The sequence below is a fragment of the Lissotriton vulgaris genome, chromosome 10 (genome assembly GCF_964263255.1).
Source record: "Lissotriton vulgaris chromosome 10, aLisVul1.2, whole genome shotgun sequence".
Lineage (NCBI taxonomy): Eukaryota > Metazoa > Chordata > Amphibia > Caudata > Salamandridae > Lissotriton > Lissotriton vulgaris.
In genome coordinates this window covers 887,872,696-887,892,263 of record NC_141698.1, presented here as the reverse complement: position 1 = coordinate 887,892,263, position 19,568 = coordinate 887,872,696, and the positions used below count along the sequence as shown (strand labels likewise).

The following is a 19,568-nucleotide window of genomic DNA, read 5'->3' as shown; positions in this document are numbered from 1 at the left end:
ACAATGAACACTGTCATTTCTTGTTTACGAAGCAATTATATTTTGATTATCTTGTCTGTACACTTATATTGGTGATGCAATAAAAATGATGTTAAAAAAAAATGAGACTGTGCCAACGTTTATATATGCTAGGCTGCGGGCAACAATGCGCAGCCTCTACCCGAGTTTTCCTGATGAACTAGCTACATTGGGGGCGCTACAGCTTGTCTATCCTGGCAACCACCACAACGAAATTGGTGTCTCGGTTATACCATGTCTCGCAAATGGAGGAGGGTGCCCCACTAAACAACTCCAGGGTCAAGTGGGATGGGTGCTTGCCGCAGCCGCTGATCGGATGAAGAGTGGGAGGAAAGTTGTTGCATGATTATTAATTATAGGTTTCTGTACTATACCCCGGCACAGTTGCATAAGTATGGATTGAGAGCTGCTCACTGTTGCAAGCGCTGTGGTACAGATAACGCTGACTTTATACACCTGGCGTGGGGATGCCCGAGAATTCTTGCATTCTGGGATGAGGTGACGACGGCCTTGACGAGTATGACTGATGTACAGATTGCGCGTGAGGTGCGGATCTGTCAGTTAGGTATTGTATCAAACATTCCGGCTGGAGTTCGTAAACTAATGGTGCTTTCATTACAATTGGCCAAGCGTAGGGTGGCCATGTGCTGGGATGGCAAACCTGCGCCTAAACTCAAACAATGGTTACTAGATATGGCATACTGCCGTAATCAGCTAGTTTGCTATGCAGAGAGTCTACCGGTTAGGTCTCGCCCAAGGGATGTATGGGGACCATATACTGAATATATGCTTACACACTCGGATGATGACTAAATGTGTCCCTTAGATACGGTATGTCCTAAATGTATTACATCTCCACTGTTCGCCTCTTCACCACATGCACCTAAGTATACCTGGATGAGGTAACCGCTGTATATCTGAAGAATGGTCTTGGACATTGTGATTAGACTTAACAATCAGCGTATTGTATTGTAAGCCCTGATGGATGTTTCTTAGATGAACTGTAAACAAATGGTCACTGTACCTACATCTTATTACATGCCAGCTGTACTGTACTGGAGAGGAATGTGAATGCCCATATCAACTGTATGATGTGTGGTTGTTTTTGTATCTGTTTCTTAAAACTGAGAAATAAAACCAAAAAAAACAACAACAATAAAGAAAATGCCCTATGCCTCCTTTGTCTACGTCAGCCCCAAATATATATCTCTCAATAAAGTTACTATGATTTAAACAATTATTCCAGAGTTAAGTGAAAGTCAATAGGTGTCAATAACTTCAATGTTATGGGGTGATTCCTCTATATTTTGCCAACGTTATCAAACTTTTATAAGATTTAAAATTTACAAATATAAATGTCTCTCAAATACTAAAAGGCCAGTTCGAGGGTGTAACACTAACATGGGTGTTCAATCCTTGTTTATTGTATCCCTAATGATCCATGTTTAATATATATACAACGGGTAACACACTTATATAGCCCACATGAAACATGTCAGATTAGTCACCTAAGAAATATTGAAGTTCCTGATCAAGGTTTAGGCCGTCCTCTACGGCCCTCAGACGCATAATCCATCTTGACTCATGCCTACATAGTTTCAACTCTCTGTTACCACGACGTGGATCATGTTTTATATGTTCAATGTCATAAAACTGAAACGTTTTATTGGGACCCTGGGCAATGCAAATATATACATGTTCTGCAATGGGGTACCTCATGTCATTCTGCTTAACTGCTCGCATGTGTTCACTGACACGGTCCTTCAATGTCCTAATGGTACTCCCCACGTAAATTTTGTCACAATTCCATAAAATGATATAAATAACATACTTTGTACTACAGTTTATATTTTTAAGTATAGTAAATATCTTGTAATTTTTACCTCTAAATTGTTTAGTCTTGTCTTTAGCACATATACACATTCCGCAGTGACCACATTTAAAGAAGCCCTTCGAAAATGTTGGCAACCAAGGTTCAGATTGTTTCTTGACTGGTTAACTAGAGCTCAATATAGTACCAAGGCTGGCGGAAGAAAAATTTTCTTACTCCAAATATCCAGCCTCTTGGATTCCCTATCCTGGGGTGCGGAAGGGAACGCGCCTTGGGAGGTAGATGCTTGCACCACTAAGCTCTCTGGGATAGGTTAGTTGGTGAGTATATTTAGGGCTCCTGGTGCAGGGCGATGGCTGCAGGCAATTTTCCTACTCACAGGATCCCCTGTGCTGGGCTTGGACCAGGTTCCCAGTAGGACATCAGTTAAGGTCACAACGAAAGGCAGCAAGGGTTCCGGGGAGGAGACATCAGGCTGCAGGACTTCCATCAAGATATTCGTCTTGACTGCCATGGAAGACACCTGAATTAAACAAATGGCAATTGCGGATCTTGGGCCATTCAAAACTGGATGTTAAATCTACTGATACCGGTCTCCCTATTCCCAACAAGCGGTTTAATAAACACTGTCCTCCTGCCACCTGCTTCACAGAGAGGCTAAAAAAAGAAAAAGCAACATGTAAAATCCTGGAAAGACAATGGAGGAAAAGCTATGCACCAGACGCCAAACTGGCCTATAAAAATTCCATAAGGGATTATTACTCTCTTTGTAAAACAGCCCGAGCTGAATATGTTTCCTCTACAATTTCTAAAGCTCAGAACTGCTCTAAACCTTATTTAAGGTGGTCAAAGAGCTATCTGGTTCAAAAAGTCAGACTATCCCCTTATCCTCAATGAAACACTATGTGAGGATCTTGCTCACATTTTTGTAAGCAAAGTTAAAAAAATATATTCTGCACTGGCTGGTGACAATCTGATTAACATCTCACAGCCAGACAACACCTCTCCTAATGCAGCCAGTGATACATTGCCTAAGAACGGTAATAATATTAATTCCATTAACAAACTGGAAACTTGGTCTCTCCTGGATACAAGCTTTTCTAATCAGCTCTTGGCCAGCTTAAAATCTGTCTCCCCGGGTGATCTACTCCCTATCTCTGTGCTTAAGAAACTTGAGTCTCCTTCGCTTATGCTAATTATGGAGCTTCTTAATGCCTCCTTACAGGAGGGATTAGTCCCGCCTGAATGGAAACATGCCATGGTTCTCCCGCTTTTAAAGAAGGCTAATGCCGACTCTTCTCAGGCTTCCAATTTTCGGCCAATCTCATTGCTTCCGGCATTTTCCAAAATTCTGGAAAAACAAATTCCCAGCTATCCTCCTTTGTTGAGACCCAGAACTTTTTATATCCTTCACAATCAGGATTTAGAGCAGGGTTTGAGACGGAAACAACTCTATTAGGAATCACTGAAATGCTTCGACACAGTCTGGACATTGGTGACATGGTGGCCCTCATCTTACTTGACCTGAGTGCCACATTCGACAAGGTGTCACACAAAGAGTTGTTTAAAGCGTTGCAGTCCCTGGGCATTGACGGCCTAGCGCTCAAATGGCTTGACTTCTTTCTTATCAACCGCACGTTGCAGGTTTTCTCTTCCATTGCTGTTAGAACTGGGGGTCACTAGTTGGCTGAGGTAAGTACCTTAGTCCAAACAGGGACCATGCTTCTAGTCAGGGAAAGGAGGGACACTCTTAGATAACCCCTGCCCCCCCTAGTAGATTGGCACGAGCAGCCCATCTTATCTCCAAGGCAATGAGTAAAGTATTTGCAACCACACTGCCATTAACACAGTGATAACACCACAAATGGACACCACACTGATTAAGGAAAATAGTGGTATCTTTATCAAGAAGAAATATGATGAGACCAAACGATAAAAATATCCAGCATGTGCATATTCATAACATTTCACTGGGCCGGTTATTAGGCCAACAATCACTTGTAGGTTCTTGCGATATTAATGAGCAGTTCACGATGATCTAATGCAGTCCTAATGCAATGCTATGCAGTTCGTAATGTAGAAATAGGACAGTCCTTAATTCAAGTACTAATACGGATGGTAAAGCAAGTAATAAGGCTGTTCGTAATGCAAGTACTATTGCAGATAGTAAAAGCAAGTAATAATGCAGTTTGTAATGCAAGTACTAATGCGTATCGTAAAAGCAAGTAATAATGCAAGTAATAACCTGGATCGTAAATAATGCTGTGAGGTTCGGCGGACTTTGCGCCTGCACAGCCTACGACTCCCAGAAAGCATCTGGAGTGAAGGCGAAGCTGCGCCCATAAAGGACGTGACGCGCACGCTGTTACATGTGTAATTCTGAATTCAAAGCTGTCGAATCTTGGTGCCAGAAGTATTCACCCGTGTCCGGAAGATGGAGCAAGGAGGCGTCGATTAACGGCTTATCGTTGTTTCGCAGTAGGAGAAAGACTGCATGTTTGGTGTCTGGAAGGAGAGGTGTTCCCATACGTCGCCACCGGCCAGAGAGGCGGGTTGGCCTTACACCTGTTGGTTTTCCTGCGGCAGTTGTTGTGCTCTCTGCACAGGCTTTCTCTTCCGCCAGTGATGAAGAGAAGCAGCCCCCGTGCCGTCGACGGCGTCTACAGGTAGGAGCAAGTCTGGTGCTTAACCCCCACCCCCAAGGAAGGGTGAATGTACTCTGGCTCGAGTCGTGACATTACCCCCACAGTCAAATACTCCAGCTCCATCCAAAGTGAGCTCAGGAGATTTTCACTTTTCTTTGTTGAAACGAAGGAACTGCCAACGCTCCGGTAAGGTCACAGGACTTTCACGCCATCAGGTTGGGATGGCATTTATAATTCATGTTTGGAGCTCGTTCCCAGCACGAAACCTGAATTAATACAGTCCAAGAAAAGGTTAACTCTTAAGTTACCAGCTATAACGGAACACTATCAAATGGGAAAAAGAACCTAAGGGAATGCAATGTTTCTGGATAAAGCTCTCTGCATTTGGCTTTTTAGGTGTTCTGTAGAATGCCTAGACATTTAACTCTTCAAAGTGTAGATGTGTAGGGGTTCAGATGAGAGAGTTGGATGTTGTGTGCAAGGTGCCTTCATCGAAGTGGTGTTGATACATTTGCTTTGCTTTGTTTTTCCAAGTGAGCGGTATGAGGTAATACTGTGTTGTCTAAAGGAAGACAGAATCTGCTTGCAGGACGTTTCGTTCCAGGTAATTTCTTAGAGAGATATTACTGAGAGTAGTGTTGCATGCACTTTTGCATTTCATGGTGTGCGTTTGTACTTCAGGTTCTACTCCCTGCTGTTCCCTCCCTATCCTTCTCTTACTTGATCATCCTAATACGCTGTGCAATTATTATATGAGTTGGGAAGATCAAGGGGTGGACCCCTTATTGTATCACGTGAATCCTGAGGAGCATCCTATTTCGGACAGGAACGTCACAATGCAGTTCGCCACCGATTGCGGTGCTAGTGAAGATCTCTATGCCATTCTTGGCTGACTCGCGGTCAGCGACTGCCAAAATATGCCCCCAATACTGTTATGAAGGAAACAAAGTGCAACTCCACAATCTGACACTGGTACTGCCACTCCTCGTCGAGTACGGGCCACGATACTGACTTGAGCGGAGGCTCGCGCTGCAAAGATGGGAAAGGCTGAGAGCGGTCTCTCGTAGCACGCACTCCGCCCCAGGTGGTGACACACGTACGCTCGCTGAGTGTTACCTGGGGGGGTTTCTCTCTCCTCGCGGCTTGGGCGTCACGCTGTGCGGCTTCGGGTTGACGGCTGCTGCTCCTCGTAGTGAGAGTCGGGCTACCAGGCGACGGCATCGCAGCTGATCGGCTCCCAGCGCAACTCCATTGATTTTGGGCAAAGGACCTCCGACTCACGATGGTGAAGGTTCACAGGTCTCTCTTTGGCAAAGGCAGGCTCGGGCCGGCGGTGGTGATTTCTCTCAGCTCCACCTTGGGACGACGGTCTGGGCCGAATGCAATAACGATCACAGCACTTCTGGTCACACTGTCGATCAAAGCAAAGCACAAGACTGCTCCGGGGCACACGGTCACGGGGCAATTCTTACGAAGATTCCAGGCTGCAAAGGGCACACGCACACAGAGTCGCTGAAACACACTAGGAAACTTTGATGTTCCTGAGTTTCGACAACAGGGATCCAGCTCCTCTCGGGACCTTGGAGACAAGTTACTTCAGGACATAGCAAAGTCCTTTCAAGCAGGGGGACACAGCATACAGCAAAGTCGCTTGTCCCCTCCTTAGTCAAATCAGCAAACTGCAGGCCAGCCCCAGAACACACAGCAACGGCAGTCCTTCTCTTCAGTCTCTTCAGCTGTTCTTCTTTGGCAGAGGTTCCTCTTGATCATAAAGTAGTTTCAATCCTTTTTCAGGCTTGAGTTCAAGGGTTTCAGCTCTCACATTTATACCCCTATATGGCTTTGAAGTTTGCGTTCAGGGGCTCTGAGCCCAGTCCAAACCAGACCTGGGTGTCTTCCTGCCAGTGCACACCTTCCTTCTTTGATAGTCAGGGTCTGGGCCCCAGATGCTCCGCAGGAGGTGGAGCCACTCTTTTGTGGCAGCAGCACAGCCCTCTTCGCTTCAAAGGGACTACTTCTCCCACCACACCAAATGCAGGCCAGCCTGTTGCTGTACCAAATACTCTTCCCTGGTGTCAGGACCCTGTCACATCCAAACCCAGACAGTCATTACACAACCAGGCAGGGGCACACAGGATGGTTAGGACAAGAACCCAGCCACTTTTAAAAGCATGGTTTCTAAACACACAATTTAAAAACCATCTTCACAAAAAGATGTGCTATTACATTCCGAGTTCAGGCACACTAATCTCCATCTCTCCATCTTATGCCTATGGGAAGATATGCTGGAAACATGTGAAACAGCATTCCCCATTCTGTCCTATTGGCAAGATGGCCTTGCAACAGTAAAAATCTAATTTGGCAGTATTTCCCTGTCAGGACATGGTACACACCTCAGCACATGTCCTACCTTTCACATACACTGCACCCTGCCCAAGGGGGGACCTTGGTCCTACTATAGGGGTGTATGATGTGCAGAAAAAGGGGGGGGTAAGGCCTGGCAAGTGGGAGCACTTGTCAGGACAACAATGTAGTAAACAAACTGCACCCAGGCACTGCAGTGGCAGGCCTGAGATCTCTTTCTGGGGCTACTTGTGTGGTGGCACAATTGGTGCTGCAGGCCCACCAGTAGCATTTGCATTACCAGCCCTGGCACACATAGTGCACTTTACCAGGGACTTTGCTAGTAAGACAAACATGCCAATTCTGGACAACGAATTACCAGAACACTTTATACAGGGAGCACTTGCACTTTGACACTGATCAGCAGTGGCTAAGTGCCCAAATCATTTAAGTCGGCAACACAATGTCAGAAAAAGGTCTAAGAGGAGGGCAAAAAGTTTAAGGAACTTTAGCCAATAATGGCCAAGTCCAACAACGGCTGTTCTAAAAAGCACTTCTCTCCGTACGGAGTGCCCCAGGGTTCTATAGTGAGCCCTCTGTTGTTTAATGTCTATGTTCGCACACTGGCAGATATTGCTCAAGAGGCAGGGATGTCCCTATTTTCTTATGCTGATGATACTCAGATTATTATTCCCTCTCTGCAGCGAAGGAATCTGAATCATCCACTCTTCAGTCTGGTTTGAGGAAAATTGCATCTTGGATGGAGGTTAATTTACTCAAACTAAATGGAGCAAAAACTGAATTTTCGATTTTAGTGAAAAATCAACATCTTTGGGGTCTCCAGCATTGGCCTGTGGAAATGAGTGTTCTTCCCCAGCCTGCTCATCAAGTCCGTAACTTAGGCTTTATCACTGATGATCACTAATCAATGAAACATCAAGCTGTGAAGGTGGCCTCAATCTGCTTTACTATCCTCAAATGGTTAAAGAAGTCAGACTGTTCTGCCAGGTCCATAAGACTGCCTCCATCTCAGGCTTTCTTTGTAACCTTCACTGGCTTAATGTGGAGAATCACATTAAATTCAAAGCCTTGAGCTACATGTTCAAAAACAAAACTGGTTCAGCTCAGCAATACCTGGAATCTTTAGTTCAACCATATTTATCTTCACGCACCCTTCGCTCCACCACCCCGCTTAAATTTACTGTTCCTACAATCAGACTGATGTGCGGTCGATCCTTTGCTTATTAGGACCTTCTTTGTGGAACTCTCTTCCCATTTCCCTGCGTAATGAAACGGTTTATGGGAACTTTCGTAAATGCTTGAAAACTTGGCTGTTCAACTTGTAACTTCTTTTCCCTCTTCTCTTTCCTCTCAGGCTGGCACCAGGACACCCCTCTGGGTAGCTGAGCACCTTATAAACTTGAACAACATAACATAACAAGGCCCAGGACCGCAGCTGCCCTTCACAACACCACAGCATATGCTGCTCCCTCCTCCGTAGCCACTGTAAGGAGAGAATACAGGCCAGAATCTGGAGAGGTATCCAGCCTACTGGTCTCATCCAAGTCCTTAATCCAGTCAATTTCTTGATAAGGCGGGTCTTGTAAAGTGTCCAACGAGCCCTCCCAATCTTCCGGCACTCCTAGTCCTTCAAAACAGGGCTGAGGAGGTGAGCTAGGACCTAAGGGTTCTATCAGCGCCGGTATCGGCACCAGTCGATCTGGCCCGGGTCATGGTGGATAAGAATAGGGCTGGCGCCACTGGTGGGCTTTGGTGCCACCTGGAGTCTCGGTGTCAGGGAACGTCGCCGTGGTATGACAGGCGTCGATCCAGATCCATGGGCGGGGTCTTCGGACTGGAGCCACAGGCACGGAACACAACGCCACCTCTGAGCCTCTAGGGCCCGAAGACACACTAGCAGGGTCAGGCTGCCCAAATATGAGATACATGAAACCCTAAAATTCCTTGAGCTGGGGTGGGGTTGCTCCGGCTCCCGGGAAGGCTGGGAAGCATGGAGCTGACCCAGGCGCAGGTTCTGAGGAATGAGGCCTAGAGCACAGAGACTTCCCTGTTGCGTCGACAGACAGGCAGGGAGAGGTCGAAGTATGCCTCTACTTATGTTTCTTGTGCTTCTTACCTGACCGACTCTACGATTTAGACTGAGACTATGAATACTTCGGAGATGCCTGGAGTGGTGCCCGGACCTTCCTCTCAATTGGACTATGAACGAGACCTCCAGCAAGAACAATGAAGTGTTGAGCGCCGGGCCATTAGAAGCTTTAGGGACCAATCCCTCAAAGTCTCTGGAGCCGTGGCCCAGCATTCAGAACACAATTGTAAGTCGTTGTTGCCCTCCAGGCACCAGAAACAAACCAGATGTGGGACTGTCACCGACATGGTGGGGTGACAGGGGCAGCACAGCTTGAAACCAGAAGTCTTCTTGGACATGAGGAAAAACCTACACACTAAAAAAGGGATCAACAAAACGTCGAATAAAGCCTGTCAAAAAGAGACAAAGAGTAGCTTTCTTCACCGATCGGCACAGACTGGCGCGGAAAGAGAAGAGCTGACGTAAGCGCAGCAAGGTGGTGCCTATTTAGGTGACATGGACATCACAACGGCGCAGACGATGACGTCACGAGGAGCACACCAATGCCACCTATCAGCATGCAGGGGTATTGCTCAAAGAAACACCTTCTGGATCCAGCTTGACACCTAGGAAATTCAAAGGGAACGAGTCTGCGGCTAGATGTCTCTAACAAATGTAATGATTTAAAAGATAGAGGACATGATCCAAGATGCAGAAGGTTTATATGGTATGACATTTCCTTGTTGAACAATATCCCTTGCTTTTGGAGTAGATCCATAAGTACTCTCAAGCCCATCAGGGAGGCACCTATCAAAATTGCCTGTGATAATATTTCTGGTGACAAGGCACTCCTGAATAACACCATCATTGAAAGGACTTTATAGAGTATGACACCACTGGTCTACTAGACAATGCTCGAGTGATCTCATGTGGACACAAGCATGATGTAACAGGAAAGTGTAAGAGGTCATGAATCTCAGAAAAGATTTGAACTCACGGGCAATCAGACTTGCCATACTGTGAAAAGTAAGACACATGACAGATAGAAGACATTCTCTATTCCAATGGAAGCAACATTGCTTGTTTGGTGGTCATCACAGCTCCCAGGTAGTAGAAGCACTGAGCTAGGACAGTTGTTGGCTTGAATGGCCTGTACGCCCAGAAAGTAAAGAATATAAACAGTCATTTTGAAGTGCTTCAAGCAGAAGTGAGGAATTGTGTGACATTTCTCAGATGCAAAGGGGCCTGAACTTGGCTTACCTGAACAGCCGACTCAAATTCCACGCACCCCAAAGGACCCTACGATCAGCCCAGCTCTCCTATGCCGTGGTCCCCCGCACCAGAAAGACCAGATCGGGAGGTCACTCCTCCTTCCGAGCGGCCAGTGCCGCAAGAAACCTCAAAACCTGGCTCTTCGACAGACCCCCTTCTTGATGGACTGGAACCTGCGAACCCTCCCCCCCCCTCCCCCACTCGGCCTTCAGACCTTACTGGTGAGTAGTCGCACTTAAACACCTAATTTGATTTGATTTGATTTGAAGGCAAGGGTCATTCAGACAGTGAATGTCATCACTTATAAAGTTAAATTAAGGTTCAGACATTTGTTTTGCTAATTTAAATAACTTTATAACAATTGATTCCTTGGGGCAAACCTAAATGCCCTAGAGTATTTTACAAGATAAAAACACACACAAGAAAATCTGATGAAATCTAAAGTCTGGACCACACAAAGAGAATACAGTCACCTTTACACAAATTTCCTCTGAAACAGGTATTTACATGACAGGCTTATGGGTAAGAGGCTTCGAGGTAGTAAATTAATTACTCTAAATTCAACACCCTATGCTGATGACACCCAATTTGGTTGTATCAGCTGTGGACAATGATGTCAACTACTCTTTATGACTGTATGATTGGCCTGAGCAGCTGGATGAGCAGACATTGCCTAAAGTTTAACTCAAGTAAAACGGAGGTTATTGTTATATTTAGCTTTGGTGACTTCCCTGCTGCCCAGCTGGTGTGGGTCTTGGAATGCCTGATGTCATCATAGAATCTTGGGTGCCTGGCTGGTGTGTGTACTGGCAGTTGATGGCAGGCAGGCTGAGTGGCAGGGAGGCCACTCCTGGTGGGGTTATTGTCTTCTTAACTCTTTTACTTGAAACTGGAACTTGGAACTAACCTTTATTAAATCCAGCTTGTCTTATACCTGACTCAAGAACTTCTTTATGTACAACAGTTATACTATTTGACAATCTCTCTCCAGCATGGTCTCCTGCCTGGTGGCCTGACATTCTGGGCTCACCTCCCCTCCTGCTGACCAAAGCTAAAAACCTAGGCTTTATTATGGACGATATGCTCAGATATGAGGTCCAGGTGTCTAAGGTAGTGTCCTCTTCAATCTATACCATCAAAATCTTAAGGAAAATGTTTCCTTTTATCCCCAGAAACAACAGGAAGACTGTGATCTCTGCACTAGTCCTGTCAAAGCTAGACTATTGTAACGGCTTGTATATGAACCTCCAGGAAAAACTACTTCGGAAACTTCAGGTGGTGCAAAATGCAGCAGCCAGATTGATTCTGGACATTCAGAAATATTAGTCGGTATCTTCAGGCATCCAGGAACTACACTGGCTCCCGTTGCGACAGCCCATAAGGCCTTTGCAAAGAGAAGGTCCAGAATTTTTATGGAAGGCTTTTAATTGGCATATTCCAAATAGACATCTTCGGTCAGCTAGTGTCAGATTGATTACCACCACAAGAGTCAGAAAAGAGAACTGGGGATGAAGGAGCTTCACTAATAACAAAGCCAAACTGTGGAACTCTCTTCCACTATAGCTTATGGCCATACCCACCCTCGGTGCCTTCAGAAAAGAACTTAAGACATGGATATTTAACAACTAGTAATCTCCCGGCTCAGTATGCTTATGTTCAGCAAGCGCCAAGACACCTATAGGTAGATGTGCGCTATATACGTCTATATAACAGAACATAACTTCTAAATGTCAGCAATGAACAACTGTTTTCCATGCATGCTCAGCTCCGTGTCCTAACTAGTTTAGTCTATATGTGGCACACAACAATTTTTATTACTACCTGCAGCATATCATGCAGTTTCATATTTAAAATGAGACTACTGTGGTTGTAAGCATGCATTTATGTACTTAATATTTAATCTCGGCTAAACATTTAAACACCTGCAAAAGACTGACACATTATTTTGTACGAAAAACATTACCTTGGGCTTTAGCCATGTGCACTTTCAAGTTTAAAAGCTCTGCACTCTCTGTAACTCTGGCCTGAGGGACTGCTTCGTCATTTACGCTTACTTCACATTTCTCGGCAGACGTACAATTCTCACCGGGTATGGTGACTAAATACTACAAAACACAAGGACAAGTTGGTGAGGTAAAACTAGATTAAGTTGGATATAAATTAGTTGGCTCTAAAATATTTTAGCAATAAATAAAATCACAGTTGAGAGATAACGTAACTGAGCAGTTATTTCTAAAATACATTAGGAATACTCCGCTCAATACTCAATGAAGTACACCTAAGAATCTGATGACAAACTGGCTAACTGGAATAATAGACCCATTCTTAAAGCAAATCTAACTGAAAAATTACACAAACTCAAAATAGCGCCTAGCCTTAAAGATTTCAGTCTAAAGATAGTAATGAAACTAGTCAAAAGACAAACTAGGTCAAATCTAAAAAATGGCTAAACAATAAATGAAAGCCTGATGTAAGGCAATTAGCTGTTAAACGTAAATTGCAAATTAACATTCTCCTACATTTTAACAACATTTCTTTTTTATGAGTCTAGTATAACTAGAACATGCAATTCTTTCACTTCAGAGATGCTGTCAAAATTTAAAATAATTTGCAAAGTAGAAACTGCAATAGGAAGGAGGGCTGACATCATTTATAAGGCTAAACATACAAATCAAAGAAAGCTCTTCAGAATCAGCTGACAAATTTGATTATAAATTCAAATACTGGATTATCAAAGTAAATGCACAGAATGTGAATGAGGACTATACCAGCAAAATAGGCATTGAGAGATACTAGACTGCTTACAAAATTACAGCACTTAAGTGTACTTAAACAGCCCATTTGAGAAAAGCACCATCATTGTTGAAAATCTAGGCCTACAAAACAATAATCTGACTATCTTAGAAGACTTTAATGTTTAGCAGAATCAGATCTAAATACTACAGTGAAACACTTTCTCACAAATGTGATCAGAGACAACTTACATTTTAATGTTACAGGCAACACATACAGTTAAGCCCTGTTTTTCGACAATCTTTACGACTATAACCTACAAATGGCATCTTACACAAATCCTAGATAGAATCACACCATGTGGTAGTGATTTTCAACATCCAGCTGGGAAACTAAACAACTGGAATAAAAATTAGAAAGGAATCTACAATAAAAATTTGGAAGGAAGTTATACCATCAAATATAGAGAATATTCCAGATCACAAGATCTGGAGTACCTGAAGTTAAAAAAATCAGTGAACTGGGTAAGGAATGAATGGGAAAAGGAGGTCCGGTTTCCTTATTTGGATGTGTTACCCAGTAAATGGTTAAGGTACGAAATCATGAAGGTTCGGGTAGGCTTAAATCCATGGAAGATCGATAGTAAATTAAAAGTAGCCCTGATCCAACCTGATGGTATTTGTAAATGTGGCCTAGGTGTGAAGAATGATATTTTACATATATTACTGGACTGTACATGGATTTTAACAGTGCGTAAAATGTTTTTAGGTCCAACATTTATAAAAGTAGAAGGTAAACACACGATCAGAGGCTGTTGTTCTCCTTACTGAAATGTCGTTTTTAGATATCACAATTGCGTTGGGGAAATTTAAAAAAAAAATAAGAGAAGCTGTAAAGGAGACAACCAAGGAAGTTGGGAAATTTTAATATTTTAAAAAATGGAAAATGTCAATTTAGTGCTTTTATGGTTTTAAATGTGTACTGAGTTTTAAAATGAACTATGATGTAAAATTTCTATTTCTAAGTGGATCCATGGTCTTGTGTATGGTTTATAGACTATTGTCTAAATAAACTTTGATTTTACTACTACTACTATACCATCAAATATAGATTTCTACATAAGCACTCAAGCTTAAAAAATGGATTCTACTAAAGTTCGCAAAATTATTAAATAAACTAGAAAGTTAGATAAAAAATGTTCATGATAAACTCCTCTAAATAAACTAAAAAACAAAAACTTTAAAATAAATAAATCACAATGATGATGAAACAAGTAAAAGCTCACAACAAAATGAGGAAATTGTGAAAAGGGGCGCATGATGATCTGATCACTTAGTGAAGCATGGACTTGATCAGCACAAAATAATTCTAAAAGCACTTTCTGTTCTAAATTAATAACTTTAAATAAGTAAATAGTTCAAAGCACTGTGTGGTAAATGAATTCAAATCTTTACTTGGATATTAAAAGATTCATATCCAATCAAGCTAATGTATATAGAAACAAGACCCACTAGCTAAGTTGTTTTAACAAGCACCCTCTCTCCCAGCTTTAAAAGTGATCAAAGTTTGCTGAACACACACATTTAGCTTGTGCTGCAATAATTTATGGTCTTCTCTCACACAGGAGCAGATGAGGATACTCCCTTTGGGAAACCACTCCTGTGATAAAGATCATCCTTTCCATTGATTAGTTTAGCAAGAGGAATTGGTGGGGCAAGTGGAGGATACATAGGAAAAAGTATCCAACCAGCTGAACAAAAGGACATTCACCTTAGGGTTGGGTTTTGGATGATAGGACTACTAGATACCTGGAAGTAAAGACTGAGAATCGTTTCCTTTTGGACTGAATAGGTCCAGGTAATGATTTCTCAGTTGGCTGAATATTTAATGACCATCCAATATAACTGATGACCCACTGAGCTTGTCTAGTTGCGCATTTATGTATTTAAACATGATCCACCACAATCTACAGCTTTTGGGCTTTCATCAATTAGGATCCTGTTCCCTTGCTCCTCACTTCTTCAGACAGAATAGTGTTGCTGTGTTGACTGTCTGAATCAGGATGTTTTGTATGTGACTGATGGCAGAAATAACTTGAAGTTTGGGAAGACTGCTCCAGTTTCAGGCTGCATTTATAAATTCTGTATACCTTTTTGTCAATATCCTTTAAACTTTGATTTGGTTATATAGAGAGTAGTAAACAACTGACCATTGCCCATGTTTTTATATTTTAATGAAGCAGTTGTGATAGCTAGAACCTCTAATCATCTTAAACGTCTACAACCATTTGTGGGCTTCATGGAGATCTTGGACCTTGAGACTAATATGTTCAAAACCTTTATCATAGTATGTGGACCAAAAAAAGAAAACTGTCACTCTTGCAATTAAAGGTAAGCACCTCGAGAGTGTTACGTTTTTTCCACACCTGTTCGTAACGTTTGAGTGTTGCAATACCTGAGATGCCGGTCTGGGGAGTAGGAGCGCATGTTTCTCTTGGGCAGTTGGTTCTACATTTTAACTTCTCCGCTATAATTGGGAGAAAGCCTATTGAACCTCTTGTGAAGAGCTACAGATGAAAGTGTATTCCTGTTCTTACATATAATGCAGTGATTGGGATACAGTAATGTTAAAAATGTGCAAGTATATGAAAATAGATAGGATGCTTAGAAGGAACCTAGGGGTGCCTCCATGCAGCCCCCATATTTGGGTTTAACCCCTTCCATGCTCATGACAAGGTCAACTAGGCATGGGTGTTACCTGCGCTGTGCTTATGACGAGTTGACCTTGTCATGAACAATTGGGATCCTGATTCTGGAGCACAGGAGGGGAAAAGCCATTAGCACCCAAGGTGTTAAGAAGAAGTTGGTTTGGTCTATGTGGAGTATCATGTTAAACTGGCACTGTTGCTGTTACGGTGCTCAATGTGGACCAATGATCACACCTTACTTAAGAATGACATTACGGAGGACTGGTTGGCGTGTGCCTTGAGTACTTCGATCCCTTGGCTGAAGTACATTCAGACCACCCTCTGGAAACTGGGTAGGCTCTTCATTTTTGTAAACATGAGGGCCCTTAGGTAGGAACACAAAGCCTGGGTATCTAATAATGTTTAGGCAGGCAGCACTCGGGAGAGGGAATTATCAGAGTCTGTAAAGTCCTCATTCAAGGAGTATGCTATGATATAAATGAGCCCTTGGATGAAGCTATACCTGGAATGGGTCAGACAATCCTGGGAAAGAATGTTATTCACTAGGTTTCGTTTGGGATCAATTAGATTGAAATGCTATTTCCCTCTAGGTCAATATGATGTTGCTAGCTTTAGCCGTTGCTCTTGCAATGAAACTTATTGCCAAACTTTGCTTAATTTTGTATTTTTTTTTACAAATATTATAAACATTCGTGAAGAGATATTTTTATCCCAATCTTTAAGAAGTTACAGATCAAAAAATGTACAGCTGCTCTAATTTACCTGCAATTGCTTTGCTAGGCGGAGGTATGCTACAGAGTAGGGCGTTTTTTTAATCTGCCACTAGACTTCGCAATTTTCAGATGTTTCAATGTCTATTCTTGCATTTACATTTCAAGGGATTATTGCAGTGGTGGCCGTTTGGGATTAGGGGTGGCAGGCGGGGAGTAACTAAAAAATGAAATTAAACTTACCTCCTGGCTCCGTCCCTCTTCGGTCGTCTCTCCAGCAGGAACACAGAACAAGAAGCATCCAGGCTCCCGTGAGCCAATCACAACGCTGCAATGCTGCGTTGTAATTGATCTAAGCACCCTGGTTTGCATCCATTACCACTCAAGACTTGACCGCAGATAGGCTTTTACATCATGTCTTTATCTCGCAAGCCAAGTATTTATAAGGGAAGTGTGTGTTTGTGTATATATATATATATGTTCAATTACAGAGAAATCGCTGCACTCCAAGGAAGTAAGATATTTAAAGTATTCATTGGCGGCTTCGTGACAGCATCACCTATGCGTTTTGACCCTATGGTCTTTTTCACTGTAGTGAGCCCTTTGTATTTGTTTATTATTGGGAAGGTACGGTCTTCCTTCCTCGCCTGCACCAGCTCTTTCTGCAAGCCTCCTGCGAACTCTATACAGACAGTGTTGCTGAAGAATATATACATATATATATATATATATATACACACACACACACATATATTTATAAGGGAAGTGTGTGTTTGTGTATATATATATATATATATTCATTCAGTGCCTGATAAGGGGGATTGGAAGAGGCTTTAAACTCCGGCAGGATGTTGCGGTGATCTGGGGCCCTCCAGCCACAGAAAGTGGGACATCACTGGATGTTTGAAACACCCCAATACTGATTGGGACTTCAGTAAGGACTCCAGTATCCAGCAGGTCTGCAGGAGCAGCGCGAGGTGCTTCGTATCGAGGAAGCAGAGGAGGGGCAAGTAAGTAACTTACTGGGTGTGGTTTCAGCTATATCACAGCAGTAGCTGACCCCCAGGGAGAAGAGAAGCTACTTGAAACAGGGCACTGAGGAACGCAGTACTGGAGGCTGAAATGCGTCTGCCAGCGTTTCAAGGACCTTTATACCGAGCGCTTCATCATCTAAATAAAGCCTCTTGTTAAATCACCCCGGAGCTGTGTCCGATTCTTCCTCAAATTGGGAGAGTAATTGGTTCATATATATATATATATATATATATATATATATATATATATTACCTACTGGCGGTCGCCAGTAGGTAGTTATAGTTAGGATAATTTTCAATGTTAAATCTCAACATTCTATTTTGAATAACTTTGGCGCCGGTTGACGAATCTGCCTGAAATTTTCAGGAAAATGGTCTCATGGCGGTCCGGTCCTTCCCTGAAAGTTTGGGGGGGATTCGTCAAGCGGGGGCCGAGATAAAAGGGGGGTCCCAAAACGCGTTTTCCCCATGTTAATTTCCATAGGGCGGTCGATTTCACTTTTAGCCCGAACGGCTGAATGGATTTCCACCAAACTTGGCAAAATTGTAGGGACTGGTAGCCCGATGTGCCTTTGCTATGTCTCAAGATATGTGCTCCAGTGGATTTTGAGTAATTAAGGTTCAAAAAAATATATATATCTATAGCAGCGCTCCGGTAAGCGCACCGGTACGCGCACCGGGCGCGTCACGCGACTTGCGCGGAGAAAGCTGATTGGCTCTGGGGTGTCTGTAAACATTCTAAACAGTCCGGAGCGGCCGCCATCTTGTGTCTCGGTAGGATCGAGACACAAGAGGTGGCCAAAACAAAGGGGGAAATGACCATAAGGGGGCAGAGTAGACCCCCCTTGACCCCCTAGGTTTGATGTGGGGGCCATAAAAGGGCCCCACGGGGCAAAAAAAAAATAAAAAAAAATTTTGATTTTCGCGGGGTGAGCGCCCGGTACGCGCACCGGGCGCGTCACGCGACTTGCGCGGAGAAAGCTGATTGGCTCTGGGGGGTCTGTAAACATTCTAAACAGTCCGGAGCGGCCGCCATCTTGTGTCTCGGTAGGATCGAGACACAAGAGGTGGCCAAAACAAAGGGGGAAATGACCATAAGGGGGCAGAGTAGACCCCCCTTGACCCCCTAGGTTTGATGTGGGGGCCATAAAAGGGCCCCACGGGGCAAAAAAAAAATAAATTTTTTTTTTGATTTTCGCGGGGTGAGCGCCCGGTACGCGCACCGGTAAGCGTACCGGGGAGTGTACCATGGGGAAAAAGAATGACAGTTTTAAAAGTAGCTGATTAGAAAAAAAAATGTTTAGTTGTTTTTTTTATATATACACATACATATATATAAATGCATATGCACATATATATATGCATATATGTCTATATGTGTGCGTGTAGAGAGAGGTAGAGAGGTAGAGGTGTAGAGGTAGAGAGGTAGAGAGGTAGAGAGTAGAGAGTGAGTAATAGAGAGTAGAGAGTGAGTAGTAGAGAGTAGTAGAGAGCAGTAGAGAGAGTAGCAGAGTGAGTAGTAGAGAGTAGTAGAGTGAATAGTAGAGTGAGTAGTAGAGAGTAGTAGAGAGTGAGTAGTAGAGACTGAGTAGTAGAGAGTAGTAGAGAGTAAGTAGTAGAGTGAGTAGTAGAGAGCAGTAGAGAGTGAGTAGTAGAGAGTGGGAGAGAGTAAGTAGTAGAGAGTAGTGGAGAATATTCCAAAGTTTGGCACAGCACCACTTTCACAATGAGTCCAATCAAATCATATCACTTAGAGTACTTATTGAAGCGCTGAATCTTGGTGTATATTCAAATGCTTTTATTTTCCTTAAGTTTATGTACCACAGCCAGCCGAAACGTTTCGTTCTGTACAACAGAACTTCTTCAGGGCGTTCTTATTTCCTTCAAGTTATGTCGGTATCCCGTTGTCATATAACTAGATATTTCTTCCAAATGTTAGACGAGACATAAGTATATTCTTATTAAAAGTGACTAGGTATCAATTTTACCCACACAATTCGGGCAGACTTGAGTAATTTATAGCATCCTCAAAGTCAGTCTTTCAAAAATTCCAAAGTATAGGACATGATAATCCAAATCCAAAAGTTTCTCAAGAAAAGTCATTTACAATCGTTCGGAATATCGGTGTTTGGGCAGATATGATCCAGGGACCCCCAGTATGCAAGGGGAATTAGTCCCCCCTCTGC

The 19,568-nt window shown here is 43.3% G+C and overlaps 1 protein-coding gene across 3 annotated transcripts in view; it reads right to left on the bottom strand.

Annotated features, from left to right (window-relative positions):
- Positions 1–19,568, bottom strand: part of AKAP9 (A-kinase anchoring protein 9) — a 1,796,561-nt gene that overhangs the window by 1,073,043 nt on the left and 703,950 nt on the right. For all 3 annotated transcript variants that reach the window (XM_086941844.1, XM_086941845.1, XM_086941846.1), the window contains one exon: positions 12,162–12,303. In XM_086941844.1, the coding sequence (XP_086797970.1) occupies positions 12,162–12,303 (142 nt within the window). The remainder of the gene's footprint in view (positions 1–12,161; positions 12,304–19,568) is intronic.